This window comes from Schistocerca americana, chromosome 5 (assembly GCF_021461395.2).
Source record: "Schistocerca americana isolate TAMUIC-IGC-003095 chromosome 5, iqSchAmer2.1, whole genome shotgun sequence".
NCBI classification, from domain to species: Eukaryota; Metazoa; Arthropoda; class Insecta; order Orthoptera; family Acrididae; genus Schistocerca; species Schistocerca americana.
The window spans coordinates 50,334,207-50,355,047 of NC_060123.1; the positions used below are offsets into that span (position 1 = coordinate 50,334,207).

At 41.6% G+C, this 20,841-nt stretch overlaps 1 protein-coding gene across 4 annotated transcripts in view; it reads left to right on the forward strand.

Annotated features, from left to right (window-relative positions):
* Positions 1-20,841, forward strand: part of LOC124615611 (vesicular glutamate transporter 1-like) — a 141,371-nt gene that overhangs the window by 31,928 nt on the left and 88,602 nt on the right. For 2 of the 4 annotated variants that reach the window (XM_047143609.1, XM_047143610.1), the window contains exons 2-3: positions 4,895-4,956; positions 17,982-18,159. In XM_047143609.1, the coding sequence (XP_046999565.1) occupies positions 4,946-4,956; positions 17,982-18,159 (189 nt within the window). In that variant the 5' untranslated portion in view covers positions 4,895-4,945. Of the gene's footprint in view, positions 1-4,894; positions 4,957-17,978; positions 18,160-20,841 lie in introns of all 4 variants that reach the window. The other 2 variants (XM_047143607.1, XM_047143608.1) reach the window with 1 other exon arrangement.

Consider the following 20,841-nt stretch of genomic DNA (forward strand, 5'->3'; position numbering starts at 1 on the left):
TCTTGAACCAAGTGTTAGCTATCATTAAGTTGTGCTCTGTGCAAAATTCTACCAGACGGCTTCCTCTTTCATTTCTTCCACCCAATCCATATTCACCTACTATGTTTACATCTCTTCCTTTTCCTACAACCGAATTCCAGTCACCCATGACTATTAAATTTTCGTCTCCCTTCACTATCTGAATAATTTCTTCTATTTCATCATACATTTCTTCAATTTCTTCGTCATCTGCAGAGCTAGTTGGCATATAAACTTGTACTATTGTGGTAGGCGTGGGCTTCGTGTCTATCTTGGCCACAATAATGCGTTCACTATGCTGTTTGTAGTAGCTTACCCGCACTCCTATTTTTTTCATTCATTATTAAACCTACTCCTGCATTTCCCCGTTTTGATTTTGTATTTATAACCCTGTATTGGCCTGACGAAAAGTCTTGTTCCTCCTGCCACCGAACTTCACTAATTCCCACTATATCTAACTTTAACCTATCCACTTCCCTTTTTAAATTTTCTAACCTACCTGCCCGATTGAGGGATATGACATTCCACGCTCCGATCCGTAGAACGCCAGTTTTCTTTCTCCTGATAACGACGTCCTCCTGAGTAGTCCCCGCCCGGAGATCCGAATGGGGGACTATTTTACCTCCGGAATATTTTACCCAAGAGGACGCCATCATCATTTAATCATACAGTAAAGCTTCATGCCCTCGGGAAAAATTACGGCCGTAGTTTCCCGTTGCTTTCAGCCGTTCGCAGTACCAGCACAGCAAGGCCGTTTTGGTTAATGTTACAAGGCCAGATCAGTCAATCATCCAGACTGTTGCCCCCGAAACTACTGAAAAGGCTGCTGCCCCTCTTCAGGAACCACACATTTGTCTGGTCTCTCAACAGATACCCCTCCGTTGTGGTTGCACCTACGGTACGGCTATCTGTATCGCTGAGGCACGCAAGCCTCCCCACCAACGGCAAGGTCCATGGTTCATGGGGGGTTTAGACTTAGAGGAACAAAAAGCAGCTGTACGAATATCGAGTGCTCAGATGGAAAACCAGTACTAAACAAAGAAGGGAAAGATAATAGGTGGAAGGAATTTATAGAAGGTATATAGGGGAAACAGCCTTGAGGACAATATCATAAAGAGAGATGAGGGAGTAAGAGAAGATGAGGTTGTTGTTGTTGTGGTCTGCAGTCCTGAGACTGGTTTGATGCAGCTCTCCATGCTACTCTATCCTGTGCAAGCTTCTTCATCTCCCAGTACCTACTGCAACCTACATCCTTCTGAATCTGCTTAGTGTATTCATCTCTTGGTCTCCCTCTACGATTTTTACCCTCCACGGTGCCCTCCAATGCTAAATTTGTGATCCCTCGATGCCTCAAAACATGTCCTACCAACTAGAAGATGAGGTAGGAGATATAATAGTGTAAGAAGAATTTGACAGCGCCCTTGAAAGTTGAAACAAGGCCCCTGCAGTAGACGACATCCCCTCAGAGCTACTGATACCTTGGATGAGACAGACAGAATAAAACCATTCCACCTGACGTGCAAGATGTACAAGACAGGCGAAATACCCTCAGACTTCACGAAGAACGTAATAATTCCAAAGAAAGCACGTGCTGATAGGTGTAGATATTACGAAACGATCCGTTTAGTACGTCTTGATTGCAAGGTACTAACATGAGTTATTCACGGAAGAATGGAAAAACTAGCAGAAGTCGACCTAGGGGAAGATAAGTTTGGAATCCGAAGAAATGTAGGATCACATGAGGCTACTACGTCGCTTAGAAGATGGTTTAAGGAAAGGTAAATCTACGTTTATCGCTTTCATAGATTTGGGGAAATCTTTTGACAATGTTAACTGGAATATCCTCTTTGGAAGTGTCGTAGGTTGGGTAAAAACTGAAAGCGAAAGGTGATGTACAAATTGTACAGAAACAAGCCTGCACTTACAAAAGTCGAGTGACATAAAGAGAAAGCAGTGGTTGAGAAGGGAGTGAAACAGGGTTGTAGCCGATCCCGGATGTTATTCAATCTGCACACTGAGCAAACAGTGAAGGAAACCAAAGAAACAATGGAGAAGTAGTTAAAGTTCATGGAGAAAAATAAAAACTTTGCGGTTTATCGTTAACATTGTAATTCTGTCAAAGACGGCAAAGGACTTGGAAGAGCAGCTGTATGGAATGGACAGTATCTTGAAGGGAGAACACAAGATGGCCGCCAACAAAAGCAAAACAAGAGTAATGGCATGTAGTCGAATTAAATCAGGCGATCCTGTGAGAATTGGATTAGAAAGCGAGACACTAAAAGTAGTATAACTGAAGATGGATGGAGTAGAGAGGAATTAAACCGTAGACTAACAATGGGAAGAGGAATTTGTTAACGTCGAATATAGTTTTAAGTTTATGAAATCTTTTCTGGAGGTATCTATCAGGAGTGAAGCTTAATATTGAAGTGAAATGTGGACGAAAAAGAGTTCAGGCGAGAGGAGACTGGAAGCTTTTGAAATGTGGTGCTCAGAAGTACGCTAGAGATCAGATTGGTAGATCATATAATCAATGAAGAGGTACTGAATAGAATTGGGAAGGAAAGAAATTAGTAGCATAACTTGACTAAGAGAAAGGATAAATTGATAGGACCCATTCTAAGATATCAGGGGATGTCCAGTTTATTACTGGAAGGATGTGTGAGGAGTAAATATTGCAGAAAGGGAAGGGGGGGGGGGGGGGGGACGGCCAAGAGATGAATACAGTAAGCGTGTTGGGTTGTACGTTGCAGTAGTTACCCGGAGATGAATAGGCTTGTAAAGGATAAAGTAGCGCGGAGAGCTGCATCAAACCAGTGTTTAGGCTGAAGACCACAACAACAACATGAGCAACAATAACATTAAAATCTTTTTTCACGCTACTTCCAAATACATTACTTCAATTTCTGCATCGAGCGAGATGCTACAGTGGATAACACACTGGATCCGCTTTTGGGAGGACGGCGTTTAATGTCCTCGTCCGTTCGTCCAGGGCCTCGTGTTTCCCTGTATCACTAAAGCCAAACGTCGCGATGATCCTATGATAAAGACACGACTGATTGCCCTCCCTGAATCCGAGCTCCTGCTTTGCCTCTCAACGGAGCATCAGTTCCTAATCTTCGTTCTTTGCTTTTCCTCCCTGGAGCTGCTTCCTGTAACGTAAACTACCCACACTTCATCTTCTGTTTCTTAGGGTCCTCCCAAACATCCTGCCGACGCTCCACACTTTTTAAATGTACTTAGAGGCATATCTAGGCTGGCAGATATGCTAAGCCACAGATAACTCCCAGAGTCTTGAATTTCTACATCTACATCTACATCTACATTGATACTCCGCAAGCCACCCAACGGTGTGTGGCGGAGGGCACTTTACGTGCCACTGTCATTACCTCCCTTTCCTGTTCCAGTCGCGTATGGTTCGCGGGAAGAACGACTGTCTGAAAGCCTCCGTGCGCGCTCTAATCTCTCTAATTTTACATTCGTGATCTCCTCGGGAGGTATAAGTAGGGGGAAGCAATATATTCGATACCTCATCCAGAAACGCACCCTCTCGAAACCTGGACAGCAAGCTACACCGCGATGCAGAGCGCCTCTCTTGCAGAGTCTGCCACTTGAGTTTATTAAACATCTCCGTAACGCTATCACGGTTACCAAATAACCCGGTGACGAAACGCGCCGCTCTTCTTTGGATCTTCTCTATCTCCTCCGTCAACCCGACCTGGTACGGATCCCACACTGATGAGCAATACTCAAGTATAGGTCGAACGAGTGTTTTGTAAGCCACCTCCTTTGTTGATGGACTACATTTTCTAAGCACTCTCCCAATGAATCTCAACCTGGTACCCGCCTTACCAACAATTAATTTTATATGACCATTCCACTTCAAATCGTCCCGTACGCATACTCCCAGATATTTTACAGAAGTAACTGCTACCAGTGTTTGTTCCGCTATCATATAATCATACAATAAAGGATCCTTCTTTCTATGTATTCGCAATACATTACATTTGTCTATGTTAAGGGTCAGTTGCCACTCCCTGCACCAAGTGCCTATCCGCTGCAGATCTTCCTGTATTTCGCTACAATTTTCTAATGCAGCAACTTCTCTGTATACTACAGCATCATCCGCGAAAAGCCGCATGGAACTTCCGACACTATCTACTAAGTCATTTATATATATTGTGAAAAGCAATGGTCCCATAACACTCCCCTGTGGCACGCCAGAGGTTACTTTAACGTCTGTAGACGTCTCTCCATTGATAACAACATGCTGTGTTCTGTTTGCTAAAAACTCTTCAATCCAGCCACACAGCTGGTCTGATATTCCGTAGGCTCTTACTTTGTTTATCAGGCGACAGTGCGGAACTGTATCGAACGCCTTCCGGAAGTCAAGAAAAATAGCATCTACCTGGGAGCCTGTATCTAATATTTTCTGGGTCTCATGAACAAATAAGGCGAGTTGGGTCTCACACGATCGCTGTTTCCGGAATCCATGTTGATTCCTACATAGTAGATTCTGGGTTTCCAGAAATGACATGATACGCGAGCAAAAAACATGTTCTAAAATTCTATAAGAGATCGACGTAAGAGATATAGGTCTATAGTTTTGCGCATCTGCTCGACGACCCTTCTTGAAGACTGGGACTATCTGTGCTCTTTTCCAATCATTTGGAACCCTCCGTTCCTCTAGAGACTTGCGGTACACGGCTGTTAGAAGGGGGGCTGTTAGAAGGGGGGCAAGTTTCAGTTGGCTTTAGCTCATCTACGCGACCAAGAAAGAAAACGTAATATAATGTACACAGATTCTCAAGAGTTTGCTAATTTCCTGTTGCTTCTTAATCAAATTTAGCTAACATAGTGGTCTTGTTTTTCTTTTCAGGACAGCTTCAAGTTTTCCAGCCATCCCCGTGATTCGTAGTCATCAAGCGAAATGATTCTCAGGTAATGAAAATCATGCAAGGCATTTGCGTCGCTTGTAAATCGTAATAGAAGAATTTATTCTGTATGTCTTTCCACACATTCTATTTTTGAAGGTTTGCGGTCTGGAGATACCTGTGAGTTATCTTTGTGAGATGCCTAAAAAACAAATATTTCAACATATTTTATTTTCGTACTCATTTTTCACGATTTACAGAGAACACAGAATACTTAGAAAAGGCAGCAACAAGTCAAATTTGCTCTGATCAATTTCTTTTTTAATTCAAATGCAACGAGCATTTCTTGCCAATTTTGAGGTTCTGTAACTGATTTATATAACGTCAATTATCATTTTCATGAGCTTACATAATGCAGTTCAGTAATTTCATGAAAATGTCGTACACAAACACCATATACCATCTGAAGATGAGCAAGAAATTGTAATCTCCTTGCTGTGCGATGGGAATAAACTGACCTGTAACTCTCCGCTCTCACTGTTGTTTAAATATGACCGCGTAAATATCACATAAATCTTTTTGTTCTTTTCTACCACCAATGAGCGTGATTAGACAGAATAAACTATAATTGACTTCATTTAAATGCTTCTAATTCTAAATGATCCTGTAGTTTTGACTGTGATTGGGATAAACAACGGCCTGATACTAAAGGGTGCTTTGGAGAATATTCCTTAATAACACAGATCCTATCTGCCCTTTGAATAACATTTACAACTGATGTATTACGGTGCTGATACAACGCAGGTACACACACACACACACACACACACACACACACACACACCAGCAACAGAAAAAGACAAAAAGACTTTTGTACCACCTGTTTGCACGAATTTCAGAAATGTATATCATTGTTACTGACAAAAAACTAAGTAAATAGAATTGAAAAGAAATGCTGACTTGAAAGGATTAAATGTGAAATCCATTTACAATCCCTATTTCATAATAAACTCTGTTAACAAATTTCTGATCTTTCTTTTCATCTCTGCGTAACTGGTGCAACTTGCACCTATTGGAACCTGATTACTGTATTCTCTTGATCTCCATCTACAGTATTCCCCCCCCCCCCCCCCCCCCAAATACTTGTTTCCCTTACCAAACTGACAATTCCTTGTCTACGAGCAAACCCTTTCCTTTAGTCAAACTGTGCCGCAAATTTATTTTCTCCAACTCGGTTCGGTATCTCCTCATTTGTTATTCGATGTATTCATCTAACTTTCAGCATTCTTCTATGCTAGCCTATTTCGCTCATTATCAGTTATTTTGCTGCTCAAATAGCAGTAGTCATCAAATACTTTAGTGTCTCATTTCCTAATGTAGTTCCCCTGGATTGTCTGATGTAATTCAACTACATTCCATTACTCCTGTTTTGCTTTTCTTGATGTTCATCTTTTAACAACTTTTGAAGACACTACCCATTTCATCAAGTCTTTTGCCAGTTCTTCCAAGTCCTTTTGCCGGAATTACAAAGTAAGCGACAAATCTTAAAGTTCTTATTTCTTCTTCCTGAATTTTAATTCTCTTGCCACATTACTTTTTAGTTGCTGTCACAGCTTGGTCAACGCACAGTTTGAGTAACACCGTAGAAAAAATGGGTCTCAATAAACGGACAGTTAGACAACAGCAATTCTGCTGGTTTGTACATAATTTGTGGAGGACGTAAATTCCCCAGAATACTTCGTATAATCTGAAAGCCATCTCCAAACGTTATTTTGAAAACTTATGTGCGATAATTCATGTTTTTCACTGTTAAGAGCGAAAATATGTTTTGGTACTACTTTGTTATATTTTTTGCATTCTTTCCATCCTGATGAAATTATTCTAGAATTAAGAATTTACCTCTGAGAATTCTAGGCTCGCATGAAAACGTGGACCTAATTACTTTCGTGGGACACGTGTTCCACTTCACCAGTTTTCAAAATCGGGCAGCCTAAAAATTGTTTGGTAGTGAAAATGTATTATTTATCACAAAAGAAGACAGGTATTGACCTTTTATTTTTCAAATATACGCGAAATAAAGTTGAGCACAACAGTGTAATACTCAGTCAAGAAAGCAGAGAACAGATTGAAGAATGCGTTTTTTCAGCGATAACTTCGCGGTGCGCGAGGCAAAGCTGATGCTGTCAACTCAAACAAAAATTACACTCACTAACTCTAATAAGAATGTAAAACTTTTGTCAGCACGTTTCTGCTTCCTACTGAGCTGTGTGAGCCGCTGCCCCCCCCCCCCCCCCCGCCCCTTACATCTCTACATCTCTCCCGCATCCCCCCCCCCCCCCTACCCGCCACTCCAGGCTGGCGCGCCCGACAGGTTTGGGAGCCACAGGCCTATACGACCGCGTATGATGTTCCACATGACGAATAAGATCCGTTATGACGGCCACCTCACTAGTTTTCGTTATTTGTTGTTACCCTCCGAATTTCCTTCACTGTTCTCCTGATGGTTTGGTCTATTTTTTTCTACTTTATTGTTTTTTAGTCGGAAAAAACGGAGATTTTGGAGCGTCGTAAGAGATACCTCAGGTGTCGCTGTGTCGCGCAAGGGCTCTAGTGCCGACGCACTTTATAGTGCACCCGACGCGATGGAACTGCAGGGTGAGTGGCGGGTGGTATAGCGTTGGCGTCGCTCGAGACGGGGAGGGGGGGGGGGGGGGCGCAATGTGGAGGCTGGCCCTACGGGCTCAGGTGAAAGGTGGCCGTTCCTTCAGCAAGGTCCGAGCAGGAACACGTGGGCAAGGATTTGCTAGTTATTGGAAGATCCACTGTTACATGCATTATGGAGACCCTTAGGAAGATAGCGTTCAGGGCTAGAAGAAAAGCCAATGTGCACTCGGTATGTCTGCCGGAAGGCCTCATCCGAGATGTGGAGGCGGCCTTGCCTGCGGCTGTCGAGCGTACAGGGTTCCGTGGTCTGCAAGTTGTGGCTCATGTGACACCAACGACGCCTTTTGCATGGGTTCTGAGACTATTCTCAGTTCATACAGGCGGGTGGCGAAAAGATGGTGAAGACTGCTGGCCTCGCGCCCGGGCATCAGCATCGTTTCCAGTGTTTATCAGAGTCCTTTGGTTTGGAGCTGAGTGGAGCGTCTCAACCAAAGGCTCAGTCGTCTCTGTGACGGCTGCAAATTTCTGGATCTGCGTTATCCAGTGGCGATTTGTAGGACTCCCTTTGGTAGGTCAGTGGTGCACTACATAAAGGAAGCAGCTACTCAGATAGTATAATACTTATGGAATGCACATGGTTTTTTTAAGGGAAGATTGCAGTTTAAGGTAATCACACGAACACTCGCCAGTCGATACGCCTATAGGGAAATCAGACCGCGTTCAGTGCAAAGAAAGTTCGACTGTAAAAATTTTATCAGTAAATTGTAGAAGTATTCGTAATAAAGTTCCCAAATTTACCGCCCGCCAGGAAAGTTTGAAACGTCCCCTTAGAAAAATTATACATTACTGTGCTTAAACTGACACACAATATTTTTAGCGCAACGCAATCTGACTTTCAAAAATCCCTACAAAAGAATGGCCCTGACTAACATTAACCTATACGTTTCACAAATCACTTACCTCACAAAAATCTTGGTTACTCGAACTACTGCAATGCAGCAAGCGCCACTACTGCCAGCTAAATAAAAGATTCAAACTATGGAAGGCACTAACTACTGATAGGCATAGTTAGCAAATGAAAGATTTTAATAGAGAACAAACAATGTATTTACCTTAATAGTCATCAAAAGTCATGACATCCAGTCTTACAAATTTCAAAACTCCGCCATTTCTCTCCCCACATCCACCACTGCTGACGGCTCACCTCCAACTGCGCAACGCTACCCGCTGTTAACAGCCAACAGCCCAACACTACAATGGCAGACAACAATGCAAACTAGCCACAGACTGCACACAGCACAGCCAGTGATTTTCATACAGAGCGCTACGTAACGTTGCCAATAAGAAAACATAAACAGCCTACTTACAAGTTCTCAATCTCAAATTATTCTTGGGACTGAGAGCGGGCTAAAACCCGAAGTAAAAAACTTTGAGATATTTAGCGAGTCTTGGAATGTTTTTCGGTAAGAAAGATTAGACGCCGCAGGAGGGGAAGTGTTCATTGCATTCGACAGAAATATTGTCTCTACTGAGCTTGAAATTGCATGTGATAGTGAAGTTACGTGGTTGGCGCATAAGAGGTCTGGGTCAAACGAAGTTAGTTGTTGGCTGTTTTTACCGGCCACCCGACTCCAATATGACAATTCTAGAATCATTCAAAGGAAGTCTATGGTCGGTTGTGCATAAATACCCAGATTATGCAATACAAGTTAGTGATAACTTTAACTCATCGAGTGTAGACTGGGACGTGTAGGGATTCGTTGCAGGGGACAGTCAGTCTTGTAAAATACTTTTGAACACGTTTTCCGAAAACTATCTTGAGCAGCTAATTCGGCAGCCAACATGCAGTTGAAGCATCTTGGACCTTGAACCTACAAACAGCCGGACTTTATCGATGGCGTCTGTATAGAGATGGGAATTAGTGATCATGATGTCACCATAGCGACTATGATTACGAAAGTTAATAAATCGGTCAAGAGGGCAAGGACAGCGTTTCTGCTAGAAAGAGCAGATAAGCAGTTGTTAACATCACTCTTAGACAATGAACTGCAATCATTTAGTTCCAGAATGATGGCCATAGAGTAATTATGGGCAACATTTGAACAGCTTGTACAACGTGCTCTGGAGAAGATGTCTAGTAAGTGGATTAACGACGGAAAAGACCCATCGTGGTTTAATAACGAAATTCGGAAAATGCTGGAGAAGCAAAGGCTGTTGCACTCTCGGTTCAAAAGAGGACGCGCAAATGATGATAGTGAATCTTCCTTGTTTAAATGAGTGTGTCTTTACTTAAATTGCAGAATGACTGAGAAGATGAAACTTCTGAGTTATCTGATTCTGAAACAGCTGAGTAAAACTGAACGTACTGAGCCTACGTTCTCTTTACTTTTTCTTATCATGTCAGCACTGACCCTCAATGTTCTAGCGCAACGCAATCTGACTGCTCAAAAAAATTGCAACCTGCCTTCAAATAATTAATTAAAAAGAATGGCGCTGACTAAAAAGAAATTTTAACAATAACCTATACATTTCATTAAGCACTTACCTCAAAAAAAATCTTCATTGCGTGAATTACTGCAATACAGAGAGCGTCAGTACTACCAGCTAAATAAAAGATTCTAACTACTAAAGCCACTAACTACTTGTAGGCATGTGGTTAGCAAAGGAAAGATTTTGTTGCAATCCAAATAATGTATATTTACCTTAATAATGTGACATCCAGTTCAAACACGAATGTAAATCGTCATTGACATCTAGTACAAAGGTATATAATGATGAATAATATTCAGTCTCCAAGTCGAACATGTACAGATCGTTAGCCTACGCTAACACTTCAAACCTCTACCCTCCATCAATGCCAACTTCTCACATCTAACATCCATCACTGCTGGCTGTTCGCCTCCAACTGCTCAACAGTACTTCCGTCACTACTGGCGACAAACTTCCAACTGCCCAACAGTACTGGCGATTAACTTCCAACGAGTCCGACCAGCCACAGAGTCTCTTACAAAGAAAGCGCAGTCAGAGATCCAATGCAAAGCGCTACACAGCGCTGCCAACACAGAAGCAGCCCACTTACAATAGTAGAGATTCGTGCATCTGTGAAAAGGTCTGTGTGAGAAGCATACAACTACTACACCGTCGTACCTTGGCTAAAGATCTGGCGCAGAACCCGACAAAATCTTGGTCCTACGTAAAATCAGTAAGAGATTCTAAGGCTTTCACTCAGTCACTCGTTCTTTCGTTGACCATTCTGGTTCGGCAGTAGAAGATAGCAAAACGAAGGCCGAAGTTTTAAATTCCACGTTTAAGAAATCGTTCACGCAGGACAATCGTACAAAAGTACCGTCGTTTGATCATCGTTCATAGTCTAATATGGATAACATATTAATAAGCATCCGGATGTTGTAATGTGTGAACCCACCCAGGAGGCACTTCAAGGCAAGCTTGAACAGTGGAGAAAAGCTCTATAGGAAAGGGGAATGAGAATTAACAGGGTGAAAACAGAGTATATGTGTACAAAGGATACCAAAGACCTGTATATTAACCTGCAAGGAGAACAACTGACGCTGGTAAAGAAATTTAAATACCTAGGCTCTTACATGCAAAGTGATGGAGGACTGGAGGCCGAAATACAGCAAAGGATAAATAGTGGATGGATAAACTGGAGGAAACTGAGCGGAGTATTGTGTGATAAGAGGGTTAGCTGCAGAATGAAAGGGAAGCTTTACAAGTCTGTGGTGAGGCCTGCGATGCTGTACAGGGCAGAAACTTGGCCAATCACAAAAGCCCAAGAGAAAAAGACGGAAGGTGGGTGAGGGGGGTGACACGAAAGGATAGACTAAGGAATGAGTACATCAGGGGAACAGTGAAAGTGGGGTACGTAGGGAAGAAGATCCAAGAAAGCAGGCTAAGGTGCTACGAGCATGTGCAGAGAAGAGGGCAGTACTACACGGGGAGGAGAGTTGAAGACTTAGAAAACGAAGGATCAAGGAGAAGAGGAAGACCGAAACTGAGATGGAAAGACAAGGTAGCAGGGGACCTACGGGAGAAAGGATGGCTCGGAGAAGAAGAATTGGATAGCCATTTATGGAAGAGAAGGATCCAGCAAAGGAACGCCGACCCCACATGACGTGGGAAAAAGCTAATATGATGATGATGGTGATGATCAATAAGCATCCCTGCGCAGAAAAAGAACTGAAAGAGAAAACAAGTAAGTCGCCAGGTCCGGAAGGAATCCCACCCAATTCGGTTTTAGAAAGAGTGCTCTACGCCACTGGCCCCTTACTTAGTTTGCATTTATCGCGAATCTCTCGATCAGCACAAAGTGCCAAGCGACTAGAAAAAAGTGCACGTGACTGTTGTATTATAAGAAGGGTAAGAGGACGGACCCGCAAATCAACAGACCAATATCCTAACATCGCTTTGCTGCAGAATTCTAAAGCAAATTCTGAGTACAATAAATTTCCTATACACCGAAAAGGTCATGTCCAGGAATCAGCACGGTATTAGAAAGAATCGCTCCTGCGAAACCCAGCTTGCTCACATAATATACTGCGAACTACGGATGAAGAGCAACAGACTGATTCCATATTTCTAGATTTCCGAAAAGTATTCGGCACCGTACCCCACTGGAGACTGTTAACAAAGGTACATGCATCCGCAATAAGCTCTCAGATCTGTGACTGGCTCGAAAACTTCTTAAGTAATAGAACCCAGTATGTTGTGCTCGACGGCGGGTGTTCATCGGAGACGGGGGCAAATCGGGAGTGCCTCAGGGAAGTGTGATAGGACCGTTGCTATTTTCTATATACATAAATGATATGGCTAACAGTTTGGGCAGCAATTTGCGATTGTTTGCTGATGATGCTGTGGTGTACAGGAAGGTGTCGAAGATAAGTGGCTGTAGGTTGATACAAGATGAGCTAGACAAAATTTCTAGTTGGCTCGTAATGTAGGAAAATGTAAGTTAATGCGGATCAGTAGGAAAAACAAACTCGTAATGTTCGGGTACAATATTAGTAGTGTCCTGCTTGACACAGTCACGTTGTTTAAATATCTGGGCGTAGTGTTGCGAAGCGATATGAAATGGAACGAGTATGTGAGGATCGTGTTAGGGAAGGCGAACGGTCGACTTCGGCTTTTTGGGAAAATTTTTGGAAAGTGTGGTTCGTCTGTAAAGAAGACTGCGTATGGGACGCTAGTGCGACCTATTCTTGAGTACTGCTCGAGTGTTTGGGATCCACACAAAGTCGGATTGAAAGAAGACTAGGTGCAATTCAGAGGCGAGCTGCTAGATTTGTTACCGGTAGGTTCAATCAGCATTCAAGTGTTACAGATATGCTCCAGGACCACGAAGCAACTTTTCACGTGCAAGTAAAGAAAAAAATCCGAACTCTGTTAATTTGGGATTACATCACACGAAAAAAAATTATCATCTTTTAGTCTGACTCTCAGTCTGACCGTCGTTCAACATACCCATTTCTCAGCAACAGATTGACGTATCACGTTAAAACCTGTGCTACAAGCTAAGGTCTATTGTCCGTTGGCGGCGTTTAAATTTTGAGCTTATAAATCAATCAAAGGATACGGCCATACTCACAAATTCACTCATCAAACCCTGTAGGGTTTGATGAGTAAAAGTAAAGGGAAAAGAATTTTAAAATTGTTGATTTGTAACTATATCACAGGAAAAATAGTTTGGTTTTTTTTTGCATTTTCGAAGTTCTTGGAGCTCCCTGGACCGATATCATCTCTGTATCGGTACCGATAACAGCAAAAATCCTCGAGGTTCTCGAATCTCGGGATGGATGAACTGTCTATATACATAATTAAGTTTATACGGAACACTAGGTGCGCGAGTACTTATCGCAATTTTCCGAATTTTTTTCAGTCCATCCCCAGTACTTTTGAAATATTAAAAAGATAAAATATTTATATGGTATTCAAAGCTATTAAAATAAAATTGGTTCCACTCCATGCTGTGTCCTGGTACAGCAACCTGTTACGGATTTCTTGAAATACGACAATTTGGTTGCAATTTTTTATGCATTTATTGGACATGAAGCGTTTCGCCCTTGTGGAGCATTTTCAGATTAACTTAAAAAGTAATGTGGTAAGCCAGCAGCTACCCTTAATGCCAGCATATTAATTTTTATCTTAATATCATGTTCAGGCACTTAAAGACAGATGTTACCTCACCACATTACTTCTGGCGTTAATCTGAAGATGCTTCATAAGGCCGAAACGCTTCTTTGCCAATAAATAGATAAAATCAGTTTGCAACCAAGGTTGTTTTATTTCAAGAAATTCTTAAAATTATAGTTTTAAACTGATCGTCTTTTAAAATAAATATGATGAAACTGTTGAAGCATTGCACTACACTAAAGCAAGAAGAACATGCACCAGGAGGGGATAATTTGAGAGAGGAGATGATTTTGAGAGGTTCTGGCGGTGTAAGGTGTGGAATATCAGCCTAGCAGGATGGATAGTATTCGGGGACGCGTGTGTTGTGGGGGGGTAGCAAACTTGAGGTTTGAGTTAGGTGCAAATGGGATGGTGGTCATGAGAAGGAAAGGTTAGGACAGGGCGGAAAGGGAAAAGGGAGGACTGATGTGGGGGAGAATATGGAGTGGGTCAGATGTGGTAGGAAGGATAAATGTCACGGCGGATTTCATTATCTGGGAAAGGGAGTCTTTTAAAACTGTCTAAGATGATGATATGGACAATGTGTATTTGTGGTGTTGGGATGTGGTAGCATAGTCGCGGCAGCGTACTGGGACTGGAAACTAAAGAACAATCAGTAGGATTAAATATACTTTTCTACCTAAGGTTGTTGGAATATCTGATTGTTGAGACCAAGTTTGCAGGATTTTTAGAGCAGATACAGGGTATTAATCTACGTGACAAGGGACGGGAGTGTAAGGAGCTGGTATAGTATTGATGTAGGGGAACGTAAAAGGGTGTTAAAGCAAGATGCGATGAGTGACTTTCAAGGATTTGGAAACTGTTAAAGAACTGTTATGGAATGGATACCAAGGCTACGTTTGACATATCAGAGGACGGGACGAATCAAGACTTTGTAGTTATGGAAGATTGTTTAGGGATGCATTCCTCATGTTCGGTTGGTTATTTGTTTTATGGACTTTATGTTAGGCGGTGGTGTTTCGGTTACATACGGTCGAGGGTTCTCTGAGGTATTTTAGTTAATCAGCAAGGACGGACATAAATGGTTAAAAAAGACTCATGGAAACAGATGTTGGTGGCAGTTCGTTCTATAATTATTGCCAGGAGTTTGGATGAATCGTTTGACGATTCAGTGTACCAGTAGGTGATCCCGTTGAGCTTGCAACGGGGCGGTAAATAAAGAAGTGCAGTTGTAGCGTTCACACGAATGTGCATATACAAATGTTGGTTACAAAATGTTATTGCAAATTTTGGCTCTCACGTAAGTCTCAGGGGATGATTTCCACACTTGGTGCATTAGTACACTGTTCCACACCAGCGCATTAGTTATAGTTTTCAATTAATAGTCATGAGTACAGTTTATGCTAGGGAACAAAAATTAGGTGATTATTATAGCAAAATCAGTTTTTCACAACACAGTTCAATTACTATTTATTGGCGTTGTCCTTTTCTTTCACACAATGAAATTAGCATTGGTGAGACGGTTTACAGTTTTACTTTAATAATAATTTGACTCCGAGCCCCCAATAGCAATAATGTAGGCTGCTATAACAGAAAATTACTCAAATAATTCAAACAGAACCACAAGTCCGACTGTCCTCTTTGTTCTAGCAGTTTTGGCGCGAAATCACAGATCGCCACATGTTCACTTACGCCGATGTATACCTCGTAATTCGTACTCACACAAATGATCGTAGCATTTCCAGTTCACCAAATATATGCTTGCACACTTGCACTATTAAACAATACTCTTTGTCTAAATAAATCGGCGCGAAAAAAAATTCTCAAACGACGACATGTGCTCGCTTATATAGGCTCGGATGTCCACCCCCCTGGTTATTTAAGTACCAATCTCACCAGTTAAGGTTACAAATTTTGATACATACATCCCTCGACAGGAACAAGTACACCATCGGAACCGCGCTAAAAAGTACATCTTATTTACTATTTTACATTAATTTCTAGGATTATTCTATCGCCTGTAAATCAAGTTTTAGTTTATGCAAAATTTCTCCACTTATCGCAAATTTGTTTGTTGAAATATGTGTTACAAAGATTTAACACAGAACTGCATATAGCACCGTTTAATAGATGTAATCTATAGCGATCTGCACATTGCGCTACTCAAAATCTTCATATCCACAATAATTAATTAATTATGGGCGACAAGTGTTAATAATAATATGCAAACAATGAAAACTATTGCAAGTTAAGTGTATACTATAACTTTACTAGTTTAAAATACATGTGATCCCACCCAAAATTTTATATAGTGCCGTTCTTTACGTCATGAATTTTCTGTTGAATTTTATAAACAATATTCCTTCAAACTTTGTTTATTGCTTTTTACGGGCTTAATTATTTATGAATTTTAACATATGACTATGGAACTCCATCCGCTATGACGAAACGTTTTTAATGAGTGCTCGCTCATCCCTGTAAGTCGGTATTTAGTATTTTTATTGATCTTTCAGTATTCGTGATATTAACCGTTTCTGAGGTTTCTATAACTTTTGCGTCTCGTGACTTTAAATAAAGATCGATCTTTCAGAAGATGCATATTGCTGACCACAATCCACTGCAGCATCGCTCTTCACCGTAAGTTACATAGTTTTCGCGTAATGCGTGAAAAACCAAACAATGCCCCAAACTGCGGGTCACTTGGCAGCCCGGCGGCGGAGACCATCCCACCGACCACGGCAAATCTCGCGCGCTCGCTCTCCACAAAGCAATCCTTGCATACTATAGTTCAATTCTTTTATCTTGGCGATTCGCACACGCCCACCGAGACGCGGGAGATTGCTGCGTTGCCAGTTGCACGCGCCAAGCAAACTTACGTTTAGGGGGGGAGCGCGCAGTTTATGAAGTAAATCCACCAGGGCCGCATTAACCCTTTCGCTGCTACAGAGACGTGCTCCCCGCATTCCGCGCTGTGCATGATTTTATCACTGCACTGCTCGCCTGTGCAGACACTGGTGTTCCGACTGCTTTGACACACTTATCATTCGATTTCACAAAAACTATTTGGCCCAAAAATTTGATTTTTACACATCTTTTTGACTGATACCTTCGCCCCATAAATGACTTAATTTTATTTCGATGTTCAACGCAGTTATTGTGCACCATTAAATGTAGTAAACCACTGCACGAAATTTTGAAGAGTTTGCAGAGGTAAAAGTCCATAGCGTATACTCTCCGTATGGTTGATTTCAGTTGCCACTAGAAATTTCAAAAAATTATATTCAAACGAATAAAATTCATGAAGTAAGACACTTCGATATTGTTTTTAAATAAAGAAAATATTAAGCACAGAATAAGGTTTGAACTCAGAATCTTTCGCTTAGTAGCTAAACACTTCGACCATTACGCTAATGCAGCTTATCGTTTAGTATAGTTGTTGGAGGACTTTAAACTAAGACGCAAAATATCGACAAACACTGTTGGTATGGCTATGAATTACTCACGTTTCGTCGAAGTACAATAGGAAATAAACAATTACCGCTGTTCTTTATTGCGAAAAAGCGGTTAGTGAGAATGATACAAATACCTTTCCTTGCTACCGCCTGAATTAGGAGACTTATTGCTTGTTTGGTTTAATTAATTAATAGACTATGAACCAATTGGTACAAAGAATGCTTTTTCCAAACTTTCTATAAAAGAAATTCTGCTATCAAGACATTGTTTTCGTTCTGCTACTTTATTTATGACTGAATGTTTCTAAAACTGAAGACACTCGTCTGTGCTCTGTACTGCAGTCGAGCTCTGGCAACGTCGTTCTCTGTTCATTGGCTGACTGTGTTTTGTGACGTCATATGCACAGAACGAACCTAAACTCGGCCGCCGTCATAAATGACGCGCACTTTGGAAATGTTCGTCTAGTAACGGGGGTTTGTACCGTCACAAGCTGAAAGTGAAACGACGGCATAGATTCCTAAAGGGTGGATGGAAAGTTGTGTCGTCGATGTATTGAAGGAAATGCGCAGCTTGGTGTGGAAGCTTACAACAGGGAGTAGTGGTCTGAGACTGTCTGCAGCACTCCTGCAATAGCACGGTATTGGTGGTTTTAATGGTGAAAGTGGATGGGCCATTTGATAGAAAGCATGTCGGCTCTCCAGTCGTTGATGTTACCATACTGAGACGCTACATACTTTGCAGTAGCGTACACAAAGCGCGGCTGACGTCCGCTGCCTTAGCTGCTATTGCAGCAGAGACGGAACGACTGAAGTACCTGTGTTGCAGCAGAGATGGGATGACCGAGGTGCCGCTGTGGAAGTTCTGGAGGCGACACCGTTTCGTCGTCACGCTGCTCGCCTTCCTCGGCTTCTTCAACGTGCTGGCGCTCAGGGTCAACGTCAGCGTCGCCATCGTCGCCATGACGGAGAACAAGTCGAGAGTCCTCGATAACGACACCATCGTATACGTAAGTCGGTTCGCAGCGAACGCAAATACGTAAACAGCCAACTCCCAGCAGCAAGCCAGTGCTCCTCAGTCAAGAAAAGCTTTGGCATGTAGCGAAAGCTACGTAGGGAATTATTACATTCACAGTTCACGATTTTCGTCAGTGTGTTTTTCAAATCTGGCAGTATTATCAAAAGGATAGATTGCTACTCATCATACGCCAGAGACGTTGAGACACAGACGGGCACAACAAAAGAACTACTTAACACGTAAGCTTTCGACCAGAACGCCTTCTTCCGAGATAGACAACATGCACTTATACACATCCACCCAAACGCAGCTCACACACACACACACACACACACACGACCTCTGTCTCTGGCCAGCCCTGGCAGCCACAGACAGTGGTCACGTGTGTGTGATCTGCATTTGCGTGAAAGTGTGTATGTGCTCTTTGTCCATTTCGTAAGAAGCTTACGTGTTCAGTACTTATGCGAAAGCTTATGTGTTTAGCAGTCTTTTTGTTGTGCCTGTCTGCAACGCAGCATGTCTATATGGTGAGTGGCAATCTATTCTCTTCATAATATTGCCATTATTACATCCTAGATTTTCCATTGTTTGATTTTGTCTTTCAAATCTATCTTTCTTCCACGTGATACAAACATCTTTTTCGTAATTGCCAGGAAATCTGTAAGAAATTCACGTAGACAAATGGAACTTCTATTCAACATGACAACTACAGCTACATAACAACAAACTTACAGACAGCATGCATGTACCTATAATTCTTGGTTGTATATTTGATTTCATGTATTGTACCAAATGTTGTTTCCTGTGGTTAGTTAACCTATGTTAATTGTCTTGTTTTGGAGTTACATGTAGAGCTGGGCAGGTGGTGTTGTTGTCTGATTCTGTGGAAAATTAGTCAACTTCTATTTTATTTCATTGATAGAACATCAGTGCTACAGACTGAATGTAGTTCACGATTTTAAATTCTGAGACAAAAATTCCGACGAGCACAGATGGATAAATACAAGTAAATAAACGTTTTTAAAGCAATACTGATGAAAACTGCGAAGTATGATAGTAGAAAGTTCACGCAAATGTCAAGAAAATGGAATCAAAGACTGAACAGAAGAACTAAACATAGCTCCATTGCGGCACACATGTGAACAGCAGTACGCGAAATCGCCGCTGAGGGTGCGAAGAAAATAAAAGAAGTGAAATGTGTCAGGTGACAACAGCCTTTCAGAGAGTCACAGGGACAGAATTTATACTTTAGGAAGATATCAGTGGTCTATTTATTAATAAGCTGGTCGGTTGATTTGCATCCCTATGTTTGTATCTCTATTTTCTTTACGCTCATTTGAACTTCTGTTGAGATTACGACCTCTTGTTCTTCGTATTCACATTCATATCGGCCATTCCCTCATATGGATCATATGGATTCATGTTAATTTCTGTTTCATGGCCATTTACTAACATAACGTACACCGTTACAAAAATACTTTTATTTGGTTTGTGATTAGTAACAGTATCACAAATTATAAAATAATTGCAATTAAGTGTCACTTCTAATTAATGGAAAATAAAAGTATTATGTCAGTATGGGGACTATTGGGCGTGAGTGCAGTTTTCATCCACCTGCATCTGTGTCATGTCGGTCCTTATCTTCCGCTTGGTTGCCAGATGAGGGTATTTATTTGGGATCCTTGTCGTTATAACTTACTACCCAATTAGAGTAGCTATTATCCTGTTGGTTACTTCCCACACAACATTGTTTGTTTAACATCCTTATAGCTAATTTATTACCCAATTTACTATCCTTATTGTTATAATTTATCCTCAGTTTATTACCCTGGGATCTGTACCTAGTATGGCATCCAACATGACTTCCAGTATGGCATCACACGGGTACATCCGTACAATGTGCAGCAGTTCTGAGGTGTGGAGTTGATCTGTTATTCTGTTATTCTGCACAACTGATTAATCTGAGATGTACCCTTTACCCTGTGGCTCCTGCAAGATGCAATTTCCACCCCCTCACTACTACAGAAGTCAGACAGACGCTCCTAACGTTCTAAAGAGAAATGCATGAAAAACTTTCAGCAATAAATATCTGCTGGATTCGTCTGCTGTAAGGAAATGACACAAAAATTCACAAAATTTCTTACGTAACTAGTGGGATACTTGGGTACTAGAGTAGTTCTAGTTAGTGTAAGAAAAACATAAATACAAACGAAAGTTACTATTTATTTTGCAAAAATTCTGAGAAATCACAATGGCACTTTTAGTTATGAATTGAACAAGTTATATCCTGGTTCTTTTTCGAATGTGAAGTTATCTCTCAAGGATAGGATTCGCTAATGAAATTTCTATACAAAGTTTAAGATGGTTGTTGACTTGGCAAAATGGCTGAGCGGCGCGCCTACTCAACTTGAATAATTATCCTTTAGATTGTTGCTAGGTACGATGTGGCTGTCGCATGTGAAATGCAGTAAAGTGTACTGTTGTGGAGGAAATATGGGGCTTGCAATAGCTGTAGCGCACAGTACCATAAGCTGCGATGACTGTTGTCTGCGCCACTCACTGCTGACAAATAAGATAACTCTCGTTCTATCTGGATTGACCTTCGCCAATCAAACTCCACCTATGCCTTGATGACGTCAAGGATTCCTATTCGCCCCTAGTCTAACTATTGGCA